Genomic DNA, 22,685 nt, shown 5'->3' with positions numbered 1-22,685 from the left:
TGTAAATTTGTTTCATAAATTGCTGATTGTAAGTAATTTAGCCATCTTGGTCATATTTTTGTAGTTTATTCTAATGGATTGTATATTCTCTTTCTGTATTTAAAAGTGTTTTTTGTAATTGGTTGTTTTGGTGTTTTTTTGCATTGTTCACAGCTTAATACTCATGTTAAAATACCAGTATATCAAAATAATAAATCCAATCCAAGACCACTGGATGTGCTGGGATCAGATGAGTCTATACCAAATAGACCTGTCCCAGCCCCCTAGAAGAAAAGCCTTTCATAGTTATTCAAGGTGAATTATTTGGCTACAACAGGGATTTTGCTGTCCGTGGAGGACTTACAGTCTAGGTTTGTACTTGAGACAGTGGCAAATTAAATGATTAGTACAAGATTTCAAGAAACAGCAGTGGAATTTGGATCCTGGCTTTGCTGGTTCTTAGTCTGCTGCTTTAACCATTAGATACAGATGCATACCATACATACTCGAATATAAAGCTATTTGAGTATAAACTGAGATAGCAGTTCCTCTCCATAAAAAGCGGGAACATTGTTAAACTGAATATAAACCGTAAGGTTTAAATTCAAGTATAAGGTAACTCTCTCCTACCCCCCCCCCCCATGATAGCATTGCTATCTTCCAACTTAACATCCCCCCCCATGACCACCGTCATTGCTATTTTCCTAGTCAACCCTCATTGAAGACCACCATCACTGCTATTCTCCACACTGTCCCCCTAAGGACCACCGTTGCTGCTGTCCTCTACTCCAAAATACCCAAAGGCCACCGCTGCTGATCTCCTTCCTTCTGCACCCAAGATAAATGGATTTGTTGTCCACCTCTTACCCTCCAAATGGCATTGTACTTACCATATGCAGGCTGGGGCTGAAGGAGACTGATGCTCTACACTGGGCTAGTGCGGGGGCTTGAGCATCTGTGCTTAATCAAGGCCTTTTGGCTCCCCCGCCCCTGAGATTTTCATGCTCCAAGAATTAAGAATGAGAATCTTGGAGAGGGTGGGAGCTGGAAGACCTTGAGCATGCACAGATGCTCAAGGCCTCTCACTGGCCCAGCATAGAACACTGGTGTCAGCCTCTTTCAGCTCCAGTACATATATGCTAAATACAGTGCCAGTTGTTTTTTTTGTTTTTTTTTTTTGGGGGGGAAGAGGAGGTAGACAGCAGTGCTGATGATCTTGGGTATGGAAGGGAGGAGAGCGGGCCATGGCCACCCATTCGCTAACACTACACACGCCGCCTTCCCTTCACCTCCGAAACAGGACGTAACTTTCTGTTTCAAAGAAGTGAAGCTGCCACGCACAATTAGAGCCCCGCGACTTGAGTTAAGTTTCCTTGCATTGCAAGAGAGGGAGTAGGAAGGAGAAGCTGACCTTCAGGCAGTCGGGGCCCCCCTGCCCTGTTTGCTTCTCCCCTGATGCTGGCCCTGGGTCCCCCCTAAACCCGGGGAGAGACTCTTAACACTGAGCGCCGGCTTCCTTTCTCCTCCCAAACAGGAACATTTTCTTCCTTTAATATTATTAAGAAATCAAACCAACAAGATATACTTGCCCGTCTTGACACTAAAAAGGTTTACAGTAAGAATCATAATTCACAACTATAGCAAAAGACTAGACCAAATTTATTTAAAAAATTTATATACCACCTGTAACCTAGTGGTTTCCAGTTAAACATACATATCATAAAACATACATATCATTAAAACGAATGTCATTACAAAGACAAAAAAACCCCCCCAAAAAACACACACACAACTTACTTTACATCTGCATTATTAATTGCAAAAATACATTACATAAATGCACTAACAAATAAGTCTTCAGCAAATTCTTGAAATTTACACAATGCATTCCACATTCTCCTTCCTTCAGACTTCAACACTGTTCCTGGTTGATATATCTCCAACGTTTGAAAAAGTATGCTGGAGCTATCAAATATAAATCTTGAACTATGGATAGCACCTTATATTGCACTCTGTTGTACCGGAAACCAGAGCAACTGTTCTAACATTTTTATAAATGATATTGCTGAAAGGTTGGGTAAGATTTGCCTCTACAGACGATACCAAAATCTGCAATAGAGTAGACAAGCCGGATGGAGTGAACAACATGAAAGACCTGGCAAAGCTTGAAGAATGGTCTGAAATTTGGCAGCTACAATTTAATGCTAAGAAATGCATGATCATGAATTTGGGCTGCAAAAACCCGAGGGAACGGCACAATTTAGGGGGTGAAGAACTTATATGCAAGACAGAAGAGTGGGACTTGGGTGCGATTGTATGCGATGATCTTAAGTTGGCCAAACAGGTTGAAAAGGTGACAGCAAAAGATAGAAGGATGGTAGGTTGCATTGGGAGAGGTACAGCCAGTAGGAAAAAGGAGCCAATATAAAAAGGATGGAGTCAGTCCCGAGGAAGGCTACTAAAATGGTATGTAGTCTTCATCATAAGGCATATGGGGACAGACAAAGATCTCAATCTGTATACTTTGGAGGAAAGGTGGGAGAGGGGAGATATGATAGACATTTAAATACCTACATAATGTAAATTCGCATGAGTTGAGTTTCTTTCATTTGAAAGGAAACTGCAATGAGAGGGCATAGGATGAACTTAAGAGGTGATGGGCTACAGAGTAATTAAAGGAAATATATTTTTTTTTTTAACAGAAAGGGTAGTAGATGCATGGAACAGTCTCCCAGAAGAGTGGCTAGTGGATAGGAAAGAGAGTGTGTGTGTGTGTGTGGGGGGGGGGGGGGGGTAAATGGACAATACTAGGACTGGAAGAACATCACCAGTGGGGTGCCACAGGGCTCGGTGCTTGGACGCGTGCTCTTCAACATATTCATAAATGATTTGGAAATGGGTACAAGTGAGGTGATTAAATTTGCAGATGATACAAAATTATTCAGAGTAGTGGGAGGACACATCCAATATTCCGGAACCCGAGGAAATGGGGATCGGGATGAAAAGCTGGTCCAACTAGAGGTAAGCCAAGAGGATGTCCTCAGGCAGATAGACAGACTAAAGAGCGACCAAATCGCCAGGTCCGGACGGCATTCACCCAAGTGTACTCAAGGAACTAAGGAACGAAATAGCAGAGCCACTTCACCAAATATGTAACCTATCCTTAAAAACTGGAGAGATCCCAGAGGACTGGAAAATAGAAAATGTCACGCCCATCTTCAAGAAGGGTTCAAGGGGTGACCCGGGAAACTACAGGCCGGTGAGCTTGACCTCGGTCACGGGAAAGATGATGGAAGCACTGATTAAGGACAGCATCTGTGAACACATAGAAAACAATGGACAGCTAAAGTCGAGTCAGCATGGCTTCTGCAAGGGTAGGTCATGCCTCAAACTTATTGTACTTCTTTGAGGGATTAAACAGCCAGGTGGATAAAGGGGAATCCATTGACATCATTTACCTTGACTTCCAAAAAGCCTTCAACAAGGTACCGCACAAGCGACTGCTTAAAAAGCAGTGGAAACACGGGGAGCAAGGGGAGGTCCACCGATGGATCAAGAACTGGCTGGCAGGCAGGAAACAGAGGGTTGGAGTAAAGGGCCATTACGCAGACTGGCAATGGGTCACGAGCAGAGTTCCGCAGGGGTCGGTGCTGGGAACGCTCCTGTTCAATGTATTTATTAATGACCTGGAGGCGGGAACAAAATGTGAGGTTATTAAATTGCAGATGACACGAAACTCTACAGCAGGGTTGAAACCACGGAAGACTGCGAAGATCTGCAAAGGGACTTAATGACTCTAGAAGAATGGGCCAAAAAGTGGCAAATGAGCTTTAAGCGTAGGGAAATGCAAGGTCATGCATGTAGGGAAAAAGGACCCGATGTTCAGTTACAAAATGGGGGGATCACTGCTAGGGGTAAGTAACCTTGAAAGAGACCTGGGAGTGATGGTAACAACAACTTTGAAGGCGTCGGCACAATGCGCCACAGCCTCAAGAAAAGCAAACAAAATGTTGGGTATCATTAAGAAGGGTATCACGACCAGAACGAAGGAAGTCATTCTGCCACTGTATCGTGCAATGGTGTGCCTGCATCTGGAATACTGTGTCCAGTACTGGTCGCCGTACCTCAAGAAGGACATGGCGGTACTTGAGGGAGTCCAGAGAAGAGCAACTAAACTGATAAAGGGTATGGAAAACCTCTCATATACTGACAGACTGAAAAAGCTGGGGCTGTTCTCCCTGGAAAAGTGGAGACATGATAGAAACCTTCAAGATCCTGAAGGGTATAGAAAAGGTAGACAGGGACAGATTTTTCAGATTATGGGGAACCACAAGTACAAGGGGGCACTCAGAGAAATTAAAAGGGGACAAGTTTAGAACAAACACCAGGAAGTTCTTTTTCACCCAGAGGGTGGTGGATACATGGAACGCGCTTCCGGAGGCTGTGATAGGCCGGAGCACGTTACAAGGCTTCAAAGGTTTGGATAAGTTCCTAGAGGATAAAGGAATTGAGGGGTACAGATAGGAGTAGAGGTAGGTCATAGGGATAGTCAGGGACCACTGCTCAGGAAATGGGCCTGATGGGCCGCCGCGGGAGTGGACCGCTGGGCGAGGCAACTTCTTATGTTCTTAGTGAAGATGCAGGGAGATTGTGAAGATCTGCAACGCGACATAACCATGCTCGAGAAATAGGCAGCGACATGGCAAATGAGGTTCAATGTGGATAAGTGTAAGGTAATGCATGTCGGTATCAAAAATCCCATACATGAATACAAGATGTCTGGGGTGGTACTTGGAGAGATTTCCCCCCCCCCCCCCAGGAAAGAGACTTGGGAGTACAGGTCGACAAGTAGATGAAGCAATCTACGCCAGGGGTGTCCAACCTTTTGGCTTCACTGGTCAAAAAAAAATGTTTCTGGGGCTGCACAAACATGCAAACTCTGCAGCAAGACAGAGGAGGGAGCCAGCAAGATGGTAAACACTGGGGGCAGCAGAGGAAAACACTGCATCGTCCTTGACCGGGGCCGCACAAAATACTTCACTGGGTCACAGGTTGGACACCCCTGGTCTACGCAATGCACATCGGCAGCCAAAAGGGTGAACAGAATGCTATGAATGATTAAGAAGGGGATCATGAACAGATTGGAGAAGGTTATGCCGCACGCCCTCACCTGGAATACTGCGTCCAGCACTGGTCACAATTCATGAAGGACATGGTACTACTCAAAAGGGTCCAGAGAAGAGCGACTAAAATGGTTAAGGGGTTGGAGGAGTTGCTGTACAGTGAGAGATTAGAGAAGCTGGGCCTATTCTCCCTTGAAAAGAGGAGACAGAGGGGACATGATCAAAACATTCAAGATAATGAAGGGAATAGACTCAGTAGATAGACAGGTTGTTCACCCTCTCCCAAGGTACTCTCTAAAGTTAAGGGGATAGATTCTGTACAAACATATGGAAGTTCTTCATCCAGAGAGTGGTAAAGAACTGGAATGCTCTTCCGGAATCTGTTATAGGGGAAAACACCCTCCAGGGATTCAAAACAAGGTTGGACATGTTCCTGCTGAACCACAACGAACGCAGGTAGGGCTGGTCTCGGTTAGGGCACTGGTCTTTGACCTGGGGGCCGCCGCGCGAGCGGACCACTGGTCTGACCCAGCAGCGGCAATTCTTATGTTTAGTAATCAGCCTCACGGCAGAATGCAACAATTTAATGCTTTATATTTTATCTTAGCTAGTCCAAGATAGAGCGAATTGCAGTAATCTAACCTTGACAAAATTAGCCCTTGCACTACTGATCTAAAATCATAGGGTGTCAGCATTGACTTTAGTCTGTGCAAAATATGCAACTGTTCATATCCTCCTTGAATGGATATGCAGTTGCCTGCCGCCCCCCCCAAACCCCACTGTTCCAAAAAAATTATCCTCACCTACCCCTACAAATGAGGAACTTAACATATGGCCCTGTATCCTTAGAAAGATACAAGGGAGTGGGGGGAGAAGGATTTTTTAAGACAAAAATTACAGTTTTCATCCAGGTGTACTGTGCTTATTGAACACATCTTAGGGACAGCAGGCAGAAAGGGATGGTGAAGATATTTATGAGTATTTAAATTAAAAATGCTGCTCTTTTAATCTTGCTTCCATATCATTCATCTGATTAAGTTTACATTGCAGATCATACAGAATGATGCAAGTTTTAAAGTGGCACGTTGTAGTTGCACAGAAGCAACTGCACAAAACAGACAGCATGCTACAGCAATAGTCCTATTTCTGGCTGTGTTGATGTGAAAAGCAAGAGATTTAGGCCCAGAGGCCCTAATTCTATAAAGTCCACCTAAAGTTAGGGGCCGATGTTGGCACTCAAAACACCTCACAATCAGCTTTAATTGAACTTAATTCAAAGTTAGATGCCTAACTTGAAAAAAAAAACAACAACAAAAAAACCCCTTTTCACACACAAAAAAAGTGCCTCTTCTATAGCGCAGGGGTAGGCAATTCCGGTCCTCAAGAGCCGGAGCCAGGTTAGGTTTTCAGGATATCCACAATAAATTTGCATCTCAAGGAGGCAGTGCATGCAAATCCATCTCGTACATATTCATTGTAGATATCCTGAACACCTGACCTGGCTCCCGAGGACCGGAATTGCCTACCCCTGCTATAGTGCCTACTTAAAGTGGGCTTGGATAAGAGCAGATCATGGTTGTGTTTTTGATTAAGATAATTTTAGGTGTCATTAGGCTACAATGTGAGTAACCTAACTTTAGGCAGAGAAAACCTTGGCATAAGGCAGGGCTGACTGAATGTTAGGTTGCAGAGTGCTGCCGAAGCGTGCTTAGGTGATGCTAAGCATGATTCTATAATGGGCATCTACATTTTATAGAATTGGTGCCGATATTAGCGCCTAACTTTAGGCATACTCTACAGCAGGGGTGTCAAAGTCCCTCCTCCAGGGCCGCAATCCAGTAGGGTTTTCAGGATTTCCCTAATGAATATGCATGAGATCTGTTAGCATACAATAAAAGCAGTACATGCAAATAGATCTCATGCATATTTATTGGGGAAATCCTGAAAACCCAAATGGATTGCGGTCCTGAAAACACAACTGGATTGCAGCCCTCGAGGAGAGACTTTGACACTCCTGCTCTATAGAATCAGGACCAGAATCTCCAGGCCCCGAGCTCAGTTAGTAAGCTACAAGTTGACTTAGAACATGACCCTCCCACTAGAAAAAACACCACCAGGACACACTTCTAGGAAAACAAATTATTTTAATGAAGAAACGTTGCCACGCACTGCTTACAACACAGCGACAATAAATAGATTCAAAGCTTCAAAGGCCCATTCAGCACCAAGGACTCGCCCAGGAAAGTGACTCCTCCTTACAAGAAGAGGAGTCGGCAAATCAAAACTAAACATTTTATATAAATACAAAGTTACACTATCCATGTCAAGAGAGGGGGTTCCCAATCCCCATCTGCACTCAGGATATTATACAGTCAAGAATACACCAGTTACCTACAGGTTACCCTCCAAAAATGCTAAGAGTCAAACAGTAAAACACAAGTGGATATATTGCACTTACCCTACATCTTGTTTTCCCTCATTTTCATCCCTCTTCTAATTAAAGTGCAGTGAAGCCTTTGGGCTGCTCCATACTACCAGCTTCTATCTGCTCAGTTTAATGTAAAAGATGGTTTCTTTCCCCCCCACCCTACCTGCTGCAAAGAGAAAATGCTTTTATGGTGCTTAAGCTGCGTTTTCTTTAACTGGCAGATTACATATATCCAGTATCTAAACAGTTACTGGATTCTGAGGGGAACATATCTATCATGTCCCATCCTATGCAAAAAACGTGCAAAATGCAGTGTTACTATAAAGTTACAACCTGGAAGCCACTGACCAGGCACACACAGTTAATAAATGGTAAGATAAATTAAATTTAGTTAATTCAGACAGTTGCATTCATTGTACTGGCTATTCTCCAACTCTCTGAATATCCATTTAAATCCATTTTGCGGGCTAACATGATGTTCCTGTTTGACTCTAGGCTTTCTGCTCTTACTGTAGGTTGTAATGCATTCTTGTAGTCTGAAAATCCAAACTGTAGATAAAATTTAAAAATAGTTCTTAACCTAGATTCTTTTATTACAAGTTTTATTGCTAGAGATACTGAGAGTGAAATGCCTAATACTAACTCAAGAGGAATTAAAAAAAAAAAAAGTTTGTACATTTGGGGTATTGTGCAAATTGAGGCTCATTTTAAAACCCTTTGCAGAACTGCCTCAGCCAGCATAGTGAGCTGCAGAATGGGAGAAATCCAACTTTTCTAGGTGTCTAAACTGAAAAGCAGAAGAACACTAAACCTGGAGATTCAGTTGGTGTAAATCCCAATTCCATAAGCCCAAATATGAAAAGCAAAAGCGGAGCCCCTAACAGAGGACTGAGGAAAGCTCTACAGGAGGCAGACAGCAGAACTGACATTCTATAACCAGACACCTCCCATTTTTATTAAAAACAAAACTAGAATGGTTTTCCCTTCTCTATTTGCATAAATGTTCATTTGGTCCACTGTATTCACATACAATTTAACACATTTTTGGTCTGCCAACCCACCCCCACCCCACTGTTCCAAGGTGTTAACAGCCAAAGACATTTTACATGATTTCAAAAGTCCAGCGACAGCAACTCTGGTCATCTTCCAGTTTATGGATTAACAGACGACAAGTTGCACATGTCCCTTCTGTGGTTTTCAGTCACAGCTCCAACTTTCCTTCCCTTCTTTCAAGAGTCTCTTTCTCCTAAGAGATTCCAAAGAGGTTTGAAACCCAGCTACACAACTCACTAACATCAGTAATCTGAAAAAGGGGAAATAGTTGAGTCACTCCATAGAAGTACACAGTACTGGAATAACTCAGTTTAAGATTCCCAATAGTTTACTTGCTTGAAATGCACACACAGTCGTTCTTTCAAATCATGTTACATTTTCCTAAAGCATCACTATGGATACAAGTTTATTAATTCTAACAATGAAAGAGAGGAAGACTGGACATGCCAAAGAATGGCTAAATCCTCAGACCAGCTTCAGGAAGCTATCCAAAATTGCAACCTATAAAAAAAAAAAAATAGGACTAGCTAGGGTTGTTCCCTCTGAGGTTTGCTAAGAGTAGCATTTTGTTAGAATGTATCATCCATACCACATAGCTTTTGAACAAGTTAGAAGGTCCACCCAAGCTATTTGGTTATATAATTTGAGCCCAAGCAAATCAGGCCTTCCCCTTATAAAAACTGAAGAAACCCAACAAACCAAAATATGTAAGATTCTCCATCAATGTACTATCAAGAAGCGTCAAGAGAACACACACAGCATTAATTTGACATGAACAAAATTTTACGACATGGATGCTTGCAAGTTTTGGGTATATCCGTTCCCCTCCCCTTTTTTTCCATTATTCTTTCTTAAAAAGCCACCATTCTCCAAAGTTTGCAATAAAAATACTTTCATAAAATACTATTTATGCAATCTAGTGAACAGGGGGAAAAAAAAAAAAATGAAAAAGAAAGCCATAGAACTTTTAAGAAAGGAATGTTATTATGTGGCTGTCAAAAAAAGAAACCCAACACGAAAAAAAAAAAAAAAGTGGTTGCATAATGGTTTAAGACATGCACAGTGATGTGGGAGAGAAAGCAAATGCTACACAAGCATAACAATAAGGCATCAAGGTCAGCATTATCAGTTCTTTACTAAGATCGACAGTGTTGCCAACTTAAATGTCCCAATACTGAGATATTTCTGCAGTCCTGGTAAGTCTTGCTGCTATTCTGATGCACTAAACAACTGATGGAATATATACGAAGGCATCAGTACTTGCTCAGGACCATGTGACTTCTACATTGACAGAGCTACTGCTACATGTGTTCCTTCTTTACGCTAAAGTGCTTTTATGTGCAGGTACAAGATTCTGCAATCATATTATCATACTCTTTGTAGAGAATGCTACCATTGGGTTCAATCATCAAGACGCTAATAGGACTGTATTTGTACGGGACACAGGAAGGCCGTGGGACATTCTGATCTACTAATTCATTGATATAATTCTGGACAATGGCATGATTTGGTGAGTTATAACCATAGCGCAGGATACGAAGACAGTCACCTTTGCAGTATTTTGGATTGTATTTGTGAGGAGCAATAATCCAGTGGTCCCACCCAAGCTGATGAAAGCTTACTCTAAAGGAATGAAGGGAGCATTGGTTTTTGACAACCATGTTTTTCTGGCGATAACCGGGGAGGTCCAAACCAATGCTGCCCACCTGACGAGTTTTCCGGGAGAGTAGGGGTCCTGTTGCAGTATCATTTTCAAGGCCTGGTTCTTCTAGCTCAATATGCTCCACATTGGTCTTGGAGGATTTTTTTTTTGTGTCATTGAGGTAAAGCAACAGAAAAGGAATTTTTAAAGATGCCATCTTTTCCCATTCTTTCCTGGAGAATGAACTACCAGTCTTTTCCGATATATTGCACACATGACGGAGATTGAGGTGTTGCCATAGATTGTTTTTTGAGTCCTCCATTAGTGATTGAACATGAGAAGTGATGTCTAGTTCTACCCATTTCTCATTTGAAGATCTTTCATGAGAAGGATAAATATTTTCATCAATGAATGATGGCTTTGTGGTTACATGGCCTGCTGACAACAGCTCCATCTTGCAGAAGAACTTGGAATTTTCCACAGACCAGGTCTGACTACAAACGGCAGTGGCTCTGACCAGATACTCCGCTTTGGGAAGGGCTTGGAGGTGGAACCTCAGAGCTTGTGTATGCCAAGGACCTGCAGGAATGAAAAAGACAAGTATACATTTATCCCAACCAAAAGACTTCTCCATCAAGTGTGCATTTAGAAATTTGATGTGCAACAGTGCATTCACATTTGAAGAAAGCCCCCCCCCCAAAAAAAAATAGGATTCCTTAGCTAGACCCATCTATGGGGAAGAATCACACAATGCCTATCTATATCATATATCATCAGAATTTGAGGGGTTTCAGACATCTGTAGCTCATTTTGCAATAACCTGAAGGACTAACTTAAAGAAAGTCAGCTATAAACTGTTTGTTGATTTATATCAAGACAGACAACTCTTTGCTTCCTCAGATCTCATCCTTCAAGAGTTTTAGATACCTGCATGTATGTCTCAAAGCTTGTACCAGAAATCTGCATATTTGAACAAGAATGCCCTCTAAAATTAAGAGTGAACATCTGAATCAGTAGTACATTCCATTTGCCAAACTATTTCCTTTTCTAAAGAGTAGGAAGCAGGGAGGAGTACAAAAAAGTGTTAAGCATTTATTCGTTTTGAATATAAATTTTGAAGCAGAACTAGGTAAATGGGAAAACTAACACTTTGAAATAGGCAGAGTTAACACACTCTGACAAAAATAGACTTGATACAGATCTCTTGTAAGGCCCCACACAGAGCAGTATGTTAAAGATTTGAAGACATTTAAAGGAGGACGTTGACAAAGTGGAAGCAATTCAAAGGGGATCTACCACAATGGATGACCCAAGTCATATATAGGCTGAAGGAGCTAAAAATGTACTCAAAGAAAAGGAAAGTGGAGATAATGATTTAAACCAGGGGTGTCCAACCTGCGGCCCCATGAAGTATTTTGTGCGTCTCCAGTCGAGGGTGATGCAGTGTTTTCCTCTGCTGCCCCCGGGTTTTTACCATCTTGCCGGCTCCCTCCTCTGTCTTGCTGCAGCGTTTGCGCGTTTCTGCGGCCTCACTAACCCAAAGGATTGCAAACTGGAAATTCCACTGGAGAACAAAACGCCTGTGGCAGCTCCTCCAGCTGCCCCTAAACAGAAACCGCATTGAACACCCGACAACGCGAAAGGGAAAACAAAATAAATACTCACCCGCAACCGAAGGAGCCGGAATACATATTTCTATCAAGGGAGCTGAAGCCTCTGAGGATGTTGCAAGCCGGTACTCCTCATAACTGTGCCATTTTTTTTTTCATGTGGGAAAGGAAAAAGTCACAGAAGGTAGGGAAAGGGACCTGCAGTGAGCAAGTGTATCCCCAGGAGGGTGAGGTAGGGAGCTGGGAAGGCCCAGGTGTAACCTCGAAAGCTGGCAGTATTCTGCCAGACACCCCTCCTCTGCCAATATCCAGGCCTGGACCAACATCCACAGGCAGAAGCCAGGAGCTGTGAGAAACACATCCATCAGCCTGCTGGAGATAGTGTATACTGGTTGGCCAGGAGGCTGTGCATCCAATATATCCGAGGACAACTCAGTGCCTTCTATCTCCACCTGCTGGTTGATGGACGTAATCCCACTAGTCTCTGGATTTATCTGCTGTTGATGACAAGGAATGTTAGCTACTTCTATTGTCCGAGGAATATAGGGCTATGAAGATAAGCCTCTGTCAGATCCAGAGAGGCAAGAAATGCCCCTGGAGCTGCTGCTGCAGTGACCATCTCCATTTGAAAGTGCAGAATCTGCAGAAAATTGACCGACTTGAGATCTAGGATGAGCTCCAGTCCTCTGAGCCTTTCTTTGGCATGATGAAGTATAAGGAGTATCTGCTGGAGCCCGATTCACCTTCAGGAACTGGCACTATGGCTTCCTACAAGACTGTCCAGAAATAAATCAAGTTGAAGACCACAGAAGTCTTATCTTGTGTCCAGCACTGAGGAGATCCATTCCCATTCCTGGAAGGACCTCAGCCAACTGGCCTCCACTGTGAGGAAGTACGGCTCAACACCTGGTGTCATTGGGACTTCTTGGAGGAGGGGCTGGGGACTGCTGATATCTGAGGTGGTTTTAACATTGTTGTTAGCCCTAGGAAGATTTGAGCAGGCACGCCTATGGAATTTTGACAAAAACTATGTGAGGGATGAAAATTGCTGCAATTTTCCCAGGGGTACATAGAGTCTTGTAATCTAGGAGGGATTTATGGCCAGTGTGATGAACCGCAGACCTAAAGTCATCCAGCCCCTTTCCAAAAAGCATTTGTCCCTTAAAAGTGAGTCTGCTGAGAGTTATCTTAGAGGCTGAATCTCCAGCCCATTGGCAGATCAAAAGTATCCTGTGAGATGACACAGCATAAGCCAAGACTTTGCCCAGAACACATGAGATAATATAATCTAACGCCTCAAGCACCAGCTGGGGGAAAGTATCCTCATCTGACAAGGGATCCTAGTGCAATCTCATGCAACAGGCATGTGCTGCCAAGAACGCAGCTGCTGCAGCCTTAATGCCTGAAGAAGCCACCTCAAAGAGCTTCTTCAAGACCATTTCCACACTGCAGTCCTGGAAATCTTTAAGCATCACTCCTTCACTAGGGAGGGCTGTGTGCTTGGTAACTGGATCCACTGCCGAATTCACTTTCGGCTGCTCAAACAGCTGCTGAAACTCTGGCGCCATAGGATAAAGCTTTGACATAGCTTTAGTTAGTTTGAAAGAACTCTGGCGTCTCCCATTGCTCTGTTACCAGAACAGTGAGATCAGGAAAAAATTGCTCTGTTACCAGAACAGTGAGATCAGGGAAAAAAACAACCCACGAACGTCAAGAGCATTAGAGTGGCTCATGACTATACATGGAGCATGGAGGGCCGACCTTCCAACGGCAGTTCTTTCATGGTGTCCAAAGTGAAATGATGAACTGAAGCTGACCTAAACAGCCTGCAGATGGAGGAGTCACCACTCAGATCAGGGCTCCTCATAACATCTTATTTGTTTCTCAAAGGGAATCAGTGTCATTCAGGGGGCAAGCATCATCCTGAGATACGTGGCATGTATCAGAGTGCACTAACTAAGGCAGTCTGGATCCTTAGAAACTGGGGCACTGGAGACCTTAGCAGTGACCTCCGCAAAGGAATGTCCTAGCTTGGAAACCTGTGGCACTCCCACTGGCTGTGCTGCATGAGCCAGGTCCATAAGGTATTCTCTCCACATGAGCTGAACAAATTCCATGGGGGGGAGGGGGGGAAGGCTCTTGACAGGCCTTAAACGATGCCTGCGAGGGGTCCTCAGAATTGACATGCTGGCATTTTGCATTACCACCAAAACTGGGCTCCGAGTGGGATTTCTTACCCATTTCCCAGACTCACACTGGCTCCCCAGCCCTAGAGGACCCAGAGGAGGTGAAGCCTGAAGCGCCCACCCCCCTCCCCTTGCATGCTGCAACATGCGGTACATGGACGTTTCTCTGCCAAAAGTCTGGCACAATCCACACATTAATTTATCTGAATAGGGGTTGAAGAGTTCATCCCCAATTATTTTTTAGCAAAATCAAGAAGTTATGAGGCAGAAAAAAAGAAGCTGAAGAAAAAAAGAAAGAGAAAAAAATCCAGGATGGTCACTGCCAGTAAATTCATGTTAAAGACTGCCTGTGGAGATGATTATGAAAAGTAAAGATTGCTGAAACAGGGGTATTAGAAGTGGGAGACCTGAACCCTACCCCCAGAAAGGGCTAAAAAATCACTCCCACAGAAGTAATGGGCTGTACTCATTGTCTCCAAACGGCCCTCGATGAATTAATCCTGCCCTGAAGATGGCTCCACCCAAAGCTTGTCCTGTGAAGCTGCAGTCTGGCTCCATGGAAACTGCTTCCTTTCCCAGGTAGAGAACCCCTCCAAAGGGGATCTCAAGGAACCAAAGTAGAGAGTTGCGTGGGGACAGAAATCCCACCCGTCCCTGCCAAAGTCCCACCCGTCCCCGTGAGGAATCCAACCCGTCCCCGTGAGGAATCCCCTCCGTCCCCACCCGTCCCTATAAACTTCAGAAATAGTTATTTCATTTAATTATGCTACTGAATTAAAGGCTCTGGTAGAAACCCATTTACAAATAAGCAAAAAGACTTTATTAATTTGGAAATATTAATTGGGAAGAATACATACTTTGTAAACGGGTTTCTACCAGAGCCTCTAATGTTTATAAATTTTTATCAACACAACTAATATACTACTTTATTCTGAAGCAAAAAAAAAAAAAAAAAAGAAATAGAATTCTTTCCTACCTTTGTTGCCTGTTTCTGCTATCCTCATGTTCTCATTCAATTCTTTCTATCCACTGTCTCTCTTCCTTCTGCATCTTCCATTTGCTCTGTTACTGTGCCTCTCCCTTTCTTCCCCCTTCCAAATTGGTCTGGCACCCATCTTCTTCCCTCCGCTCCCCCATAGTCTGGGATCTGTCTTCTTCCCTGCCAGCGTCTTCTCCCTACTCTCTCTTCCCCATTTCCTTTCAGTGTCCTTCTCCCCCCTCTGCTTCTCCATGTCCTTTCAGCGTCCTTCTCCCTCTCTGTCTTCCCCATGGCCTTTCAGCGTCCTTCTCCACCACCCCCCATCTTCCCCATGTCCTTTTCCACCCCTTTGTCTTCCACAAGTGCTTTCAGAGTCCTTCCCTCCCCCCCCCGCCCATCCCATGGCCTTTCAGAGTCCATACCCCCCGGCCCGTCTTCCCCATGGCCTTTCAGCGTCCTTCTCCACCCCTTTGTCTTCTCCAGTGCTTTCAGCGTCCTTCTCCCCCCTCCTTCTCTCCCGCCCAGGGTGCAGCACAGCCGGCCAGGTCCCCTTACTTTTGTGGCGCTTCCCCGACCGACCGACAACAGCCCCAGTCCGACAAACCTCCCTGCCCTTAACCGCTAATCTAAATTACCTTCTTACAGCTGCTGTTAAGCCCTCCCTCCCCTCCGACGTCAGCGCTGACGTCGGGAAGACTTCTGTTCGGCTCTGTGCTGCAAGCAGAGCAGGTAGGGAGAAGAGCCGCGCGACTGAGTACATCCAGCCCCGCAGGAACCCCGCGACCCTAGGGGGCATCCCCACGGGATCCCCGTGACCCGAAGGGGGAACCTGCGGGATGCCCGTCTCCGTGCAGCTCTCTAAACCAAAGCCATAAAAAAAAAAAGATGAACTAAAGTGAAAACACAAGAAATAGAAGCAGAGCAGATCAGAAGCACTTCTGCACGATTCGCTTAAGTAAAAACTGTAGAGGACTCGTGTGTTCCTCGGCTAAGTAGGAGGAGCAAAGAGATGAAAAAGGTGTGGTATTCATTCAGGACATCCCTGTATTATAAACTAAATCACTTATTACACAGACCTCTTAAGTCTTTTGTTGAAGAGGGAGGAAGGAGAATGTTAATTGTTTCCATTCTACACGGTATACCTAAACAGCAACTCAGGAGACACCGTAGCTTGGGGTGGGCAACCTCAGTCCTTGAGGACCACAACCCAGTGCGGTTTTCAGGATTTTCTGAATGAATATGCATGAGATTGATTTGCATACATTATGCACTGTAAGCAAATCTTTCATGCATACAATGAAGTACTCCAGGTCTGCCTTAGGAAATATTGGTCTTATGCATCCATTTTCCTTCTGTTAACTCTGCAACAGGGGTGGGCAACCTCAGCCCTCAAGGGCTGCAACCCAGATAGGATTTTAGGATTTCCCCAATGCACAAGATCTATTTGCTTGTACTGCCTCCTTTGTCTGCACCATAAGCTCTATGATGGATACGTAAGGACACAAGAATACCACAGAGAGGAGATACAGATATTCAGTTACTTCAAAGGATCAGTTACTTCAAAGGACTACCCTAGTGGATCGAAGTAGAGAATGACACGGGGACAAATTTTTCCCCGTCCCCACGGGAACTCATTTTCTCATCTCATTGAGTACTTTTCCTGTCCCTGCCCTCATCTGTACAAGCCTCAAACACTTTTAAAATCATAAGTGTTCGAGGCTTGTGTGGTTAAGGAAGAGCTTAGAGGAATGGGACAGGGACAGTGACAAAACCAGCAGTGATGGGGCAAGGAAATTTGTCCCCGTGCCATTCTCTAGCTCAAAGCAGCAGACTAGGCATCAGAAAACCAGGGCTCAAATTCAGCTTCTGCTGTTTCTTGTGATCTTAGGCAAATCACTTCACCCACCACTGCCTCGGGAATAACTTAGATTGTAAACCCACTTGGACAGGAAAGGTTACTTGTGTACCTGCTTGCATCTCATTTTCACCTCAGATTTAACAGACAAATAATTCAATTTCAAATCCTATCCAGAAATGAAGAAAATATCATATTTTTGGTGGAAAGCTCCAGAATAAGGTATTAGGATAGGAGGCTGAAAGGGTAGACTCGCCAGGGAATACTACTTTTCACATAAAAAGATGTAGATATATGAAATTGTGGCAACTGCAGTGTGAATGAAAACGTCTTCAGAACTATTTCTAGCTGTATTCCTTTGGGGTATGGTAGGATTGAGTTTAGTGGTATTTTTTTGTTTTTCACTGTGCTATTTTTCCCAGTTTAAGGAAAAAGCCAATCCTAAGAACAAGTCTCTTGATTTAGAGCAATTTTGGTGCGGCAATTTGGAGACCGATAGCAAATGTTTGAGGCTTCTATTATTTAATGGATTAGCATTTTAATAACTGCATTTCATACTACTTGGGAATTTTAGAAAACTTTTGTATTTTGAGATGTTTGAAAACACCATCTAGGAAGGGAGACTAGTAGTAGAATCTAAAAAAGAAACAAAAGAATACTTAATCGTGTTACATGTAGGGTAGGTTGACCAGTTACCCATTCCAGAAGGGAGACTTTTTGCTAGTCCTGAATTTCTGCCAACAGCATCCTGGTGCATTATGGGACCTGCAGCACCAACTTCAATGGATAGAATTATGGACTACAAATATTATACGGCTTTGGGATGTAATTTTAAAAACCAGGACCAGCCAAAAAGGTCTTCCTTCTGAAACTGGTATCTTGGTCACCCTAATGTAGGATAAAGAAGCAGAAAGAAAAAATGGGCAGAATGGATCAATCATCTTGTTATGCCATTTTGTTTCCCTATGTTCCTTTCGTAAATGAAGACCTGTTCATGGTCAGACTTGGCAGATGTATAGGCACAAACCTTGAACATATCTCATCATAGTGACAACCAACCAAATGAGGAATCAAATCAATTAACTCTCAGGGCAGCAGTCAATTAACTCTCATGCAGCACTGACTGCTGATCCAACCTGCTCTCTCAGATGCGTCTCTCACCCCGACTACTAGAGCGTCCCAAGACCACTAGGCCGATACACCTGAAGGAATTTAAAAGGGAGGAAGAAGTGAGAACCAAGAAAAAGGAAGATATTAAAATAAGAAAAGTGACAGAGGCATGGAAGTGATAAAAGAAGGAATAAAATTAAAGTTGAATATGAAGGCAATATGGGAAATAACTTTATTCTTTTATATCGCCATAACCAAAAGTTCTAGGCGGTTTACATTATAAAGAGCTGGACAATCGGCAATAAACAGCATAGGAAACTTGACAAGAGTAGGGAATTGCTCCCTCATACAAAAATCAAATATGGGGTACAAAAAGTGAAGCAGGAATGAGCGATATGAAAAACAGAGTAGGAGATAAGTCAAGAGCAGGGAAAGCAAAAGGCTAGTGCAGATCTATCAAAAGGTAGAAAGAGGAGATGAACGACCCGAAGAGCTAAGGAGATGGTTTGGAGGGCTGGGAGGAGGCATAGGAATCAAAGCAGGAATAACCCCCCCCCCAAAAAAAAAAAACCCACCCCAAAAAAACAAGGTATCAAATCTAAAATATTGTGGAAAGACGAGAAGTGATGAGGTAGAAAAAAGTTAAGATTAAAGGGAAATGGTCATTACAAGGAGGGAGCAAAGAAACAGCACAACCAGGAAGAAGGTGAAGAGAATCTATGTTATAAAAAAAGAAGAATCAAGAACAAAAGGGGAAACCTCCCTTCCCCAGTCAATTTTGTTATTGGATAATTAAGTATTCTATGTTACAAATAGCATTCACAGTTTTAACTGGGTGATAATATTAAGACTAGTATTTATAATTAAATTGTGAGCCAAACTTTCTCTCATAAAAGTAACACCATTGCACTCCTTCCCCTCCCTCCTGGAAATCATAGAAACAATAAATGGTGGCAGATAAAGAACTTACTGATCCTCCCTATACCAAGTCTATGACCAAAATCCTATGTACATAAGAGGGTATCTATTTTTAGGCTGGAAGACTGCAAGTGTTCACAATTATCCAGGTTTGGAAATATACCTGCCCAGACAGCCCAACATGAACTATCACTGGTCTTTAATTGACTTTATTTTGTTTTATTTAAACACTCTTTATATTTTTTGTATTTTTTAAACTTTTTTTTTTTTTTTAATTAAATTTCACCCAATACCTACAGTGATAAAAATCAGACAGCTAATTCTCAAAGCAGCGCTGCTAGTGTGTTTGTTCCCCCCCCCAAACATTTAGGCAGAGTTTCACCCAGGCTTTACAGGGTAAAATGTACATGCATTTAGGGGTTTTTCTCTTACTAATTTATTGGTTGGTCTTCCAGTGTACTATATCATAACCTCCAAACATGAAGGTCTTTCACAAGAAAGCCTCAAAACAGCAGAATCTAAATCAATCCTTAACGAGACCTTGAATTCCTACCATACTGCACTTCAGCTGAGTTAGAAAGTCATAGTCCAATCCCCGGTCGTTTGTAATTTATGTCCTCCACTCAAGCCCCAAGTCAAAGAGCAAAGTGCCTGAACTCACCTTGCACAAAGTGCATGGAGCTTCTGCTGGGCTTCACCAGCCTCACGGTGTTGGAGCTCACTTTCCGGTCCCCCTTGGGCCTGCCATCCTCCTCAGCTAACTGCTGGTACAAGCTCACCATGTACTGGAAATGCTGAGCATTAATCTGCTTCCTCCAAAACACCTGGGGCTCAGCTGGAACCTGTTCTAACAGCGCCTGGATCAGAGGCAGAGATGGGCTCCCGGCCATGTTCTCCAAGCTATCAGGCCTGTCTTTCTTGCCCAGGGCCAAGGGAAACAACAGCACAGCAAAGCAACTCAAAAGCAAACGACAGAGAACAACTCTGAGCAGCATGGTGGCTATCCTTTGCAGAAGTATTGTCCCTTAAGAGTCTGGAGTCTGCATTTCCTGTTACCACTGAGGAGGAGAGAAGGCAAGTTCTCGGAGAACCAGCCAGGCACGTGCCCCTCTCTCGTTAGTCACTTGCTTCCATGCTACCTCCCAATAAACCCTGCTATGGGGGAAATGGAAGTCAGGTGATTTCTAGACCTTCCTCTCAAGCTCCCATCTATTTCCTCTGGTAAGTTGTCTTTAAAGAGCAAGTTCCAGGTGAACTCGTCTCTCCTGTAGAATAAGGAATTATACCAGCAGGAAAAGGAAAACCACAAAACATGTACCAGTGAGCCCGCAAACTGATAGAAAAAAAAGTTTAATAAAAAAAAAAAGAAATTAGGACAGGGATTTTGGTTCTCTTTTTAAATTATGCTCTTGCACATTCCTGTAAACTGTGCCACTGCCGCCAGAGAAGGTAACCCATTCCCTAACCTATTTAAAAGGCTGGGAACAGTCTCACCAATCAAAACTTAAAGACACAAGAACCCGCTGCTCCCAGAGTTCTGCCTGTGAGTTCAGACTGTTAGAAAATCAGTAATGAAACAAAATTTAAAACTATTTTGCAAGCAACCTCATACTAATAAGGGGGCCATAATTATGCAGATCTTGCAAATAAAGCAGCACCGGTATTCTGTCGTCATGCTTTTTCCTGAGCTCATGGCCTCACTCTTTTGATCTTATTCCTCATTCTCCTTTCTTTGTTGTATTTTATGCATGCCTTTTATTCCAGTTTTGGAGCAAAGGGCATGCAGTGTTTGATTGTATATTCAGTTCTGGTTCCATTTACTTAATTCGTATATATTTCAGCAATGGCTTCTGATAACAAACAGAACAGTACAACCCAATATATTTAAATTCATAGATAAGAACTTTTAAGTAAGGGGAAGCTTTTCAAATATATTGGTATGTGAAAAAAAAAGAAAAAGAAAAGAGGTTACTGAGTGCTTTCGTTTCTTCTAACTGCTGACTCCATTAATAAAAGTGTTGCAGTATCACTAGGGAACTGTTGCTGGAAAGGCCATCTCAATATAACATACTCCCCTGTTTAACTTTGTAAGTTCTTGGAGGTAGGGATTTCTACCTTTATGTAATTTGTTGTAAAGCACTGTGGAGTAGAAGAAACCTATAGAAATGCTGAAATGATTGAAATGATCAGTTTTCCCTCAAATAAGGCTGAAATGTATTTTCAGTTTTAATTCAAAGGGCATTCGGGATGAATTACCCAACGAGAAGGGCATGGATTTCCACATCACCTGTCATTCAGGTCAAATGCATCTGAAAGTTAAAGGCAAATCATTTCAAGCTGATTTCAGGGAATTAACTTGAAAACTGTTATCATAGGACTTGAACAAATCTTTAAGTGTTCTAGGAAACAAATATATTTTCCAAGCAGAGGAAGCAGGACAATAGATCTCATAATTCCCTAAAATAAAATTTACTACATTGGATTGGCTTAATGGAGAGGGGTTGTCATCCAGGAACAGGCTGACCCAGTCCTTGTTTTACATCATGGCCTGGCTAGACACATACTTCTGCCTTGTTGCACGAATTTGAACTACAAGTCCCAAAATACACTGGGGCAAAACCAAGATTGGTTCAGGTTAGCCTCCTATGACTTGGAGGTTTATGGCAACCCTACCTTGGGGTTAGTAACTTAGAATACTCCCCACCAAGGGATCTCAATTCAGTCCTTGGGACACTCCTAGCCAGTCAGGTTTTCAGGATACCCACAATGAATAGGCATGAGATAGCTCTGCATATAATGGAAGTAGTGCATGCAAATTCATTGTGGAAATCCTGAAAACCTGATTAGTGTGTCCCAAGGACTGGGTTGAGAGCTCCACACAATAGTAAGACCATCAGACTGACATCAAGCATGAAATGTAAAATTAGACTTTTATATTTCATATAGGGTAAACCCTGTGCAGAGAGACCTGAACCAGGCTATCAAATAAAGATTAGTTTATAACAATTTTATTGAAAGAATCCAGTAAGAAATACAATAAGATAATACAAAAATACATTCATTACAATAAGAATCATAATAATAATATTTCATACATATTTGTATCATTCCTCCAAATTAAATTTCCATATGAACTAATCCATTCTTTTCTACACCTCCCTTGATTCCATCCCCTACCCCACTACCCTTCCCTCCAAATTAAATCCCCCATTAAACAAATGCACTGACCACACCAACATCTCCTCAACCATGCCAATCCAAAAAGGATGAACCGATGTTGGATTTTACCCCATTCTGATAATGGAGATGTCATTCTGATTCTTCTAAGAAAAGTAGGACAACATCTCGGCCTTTGCATTGAGTCAAAATCCAGAACTGGAATAGCTAGCCTGAATTGGGTGATGGCAACCCAGGTTGAAAGCCGATGAGTGTGGCTTTCATCTTTCTAAACAAAATTCCAACACATATTGCAATTGTAGCATTTCAGAATGTATAGGCAGCCACCTCTGGAGTGCATGACCAGGCAGCGTACTGAAAAGAAAATGATGTGTCGGCTAGGGTTACCATATGGCCCCAGAAAAAGGAGGATGGATTGAGACATCCAGGTTTTACTTCCATTGAAAGCACTGGAAGTAAAACCCAGATGTCTCAATCCATCCTCCCTTTTCTGGAGCCATATGGTAACCCTAAATTGTGACCTCATGTCACAAGTATTTTCTACTAACCAAGGCCCTGTTGGGATCTATCCCAGTATAAGAGCCTTATTATGCAGTATACAGTAGCATGGATTAGTGTTCTTCAT

At 43.0% G+C, this 22,685-nt stretch overlaps 1 protein-coding gene across 1 annotated transcript; it reads right to left on the bottom strand.

Moving 5' to 3' along the window:
- Positions 1-7,226: 7,226 nt before the first annotated feature.
- On the bottom strand, positions 7,227-20,338 carry BMP15 (bone morphogenetic protein 15). Its single transcript, XM_033944391.1, has 2 exons — positions 19,545-20,338; positions 7,227-10,804 (listed from the first exon to the last, which is right to left on the bottom strand). Exons 1-2 carry the CDS (start codon positions 19,876-19,878, stop codon positions 9,918-9,920), a joined length of 1,221 nt encoding a protein of 406 aa, XP_033800282.1. The 5' UTR covers positions 19,879-20,338; the 3' UTR covers positions 7,227-9,917.
- Positions 20,339-22,685: the final 2,347 nt, after the last annotated feature.

Source organism: Geotrypetes seraphini, chromosome 5 (assembly GCF_902459505.1).
Source record: "Geotrypetes seraphini chromosome 5, aGeoSer1.1, whole genome shotgun sequence".
NCBI lineage: Eukaryota > Metazoa > Chordata > Amphibia > Gymnophiona > Dermophiidae > Geotrypetes > Geotrypetes seraphini.
The sequence above is the reverse complement of the archived record's forward strand: the minus strand, read 5'-3'. Positions and strand labels throughout refer to the sequence as shown.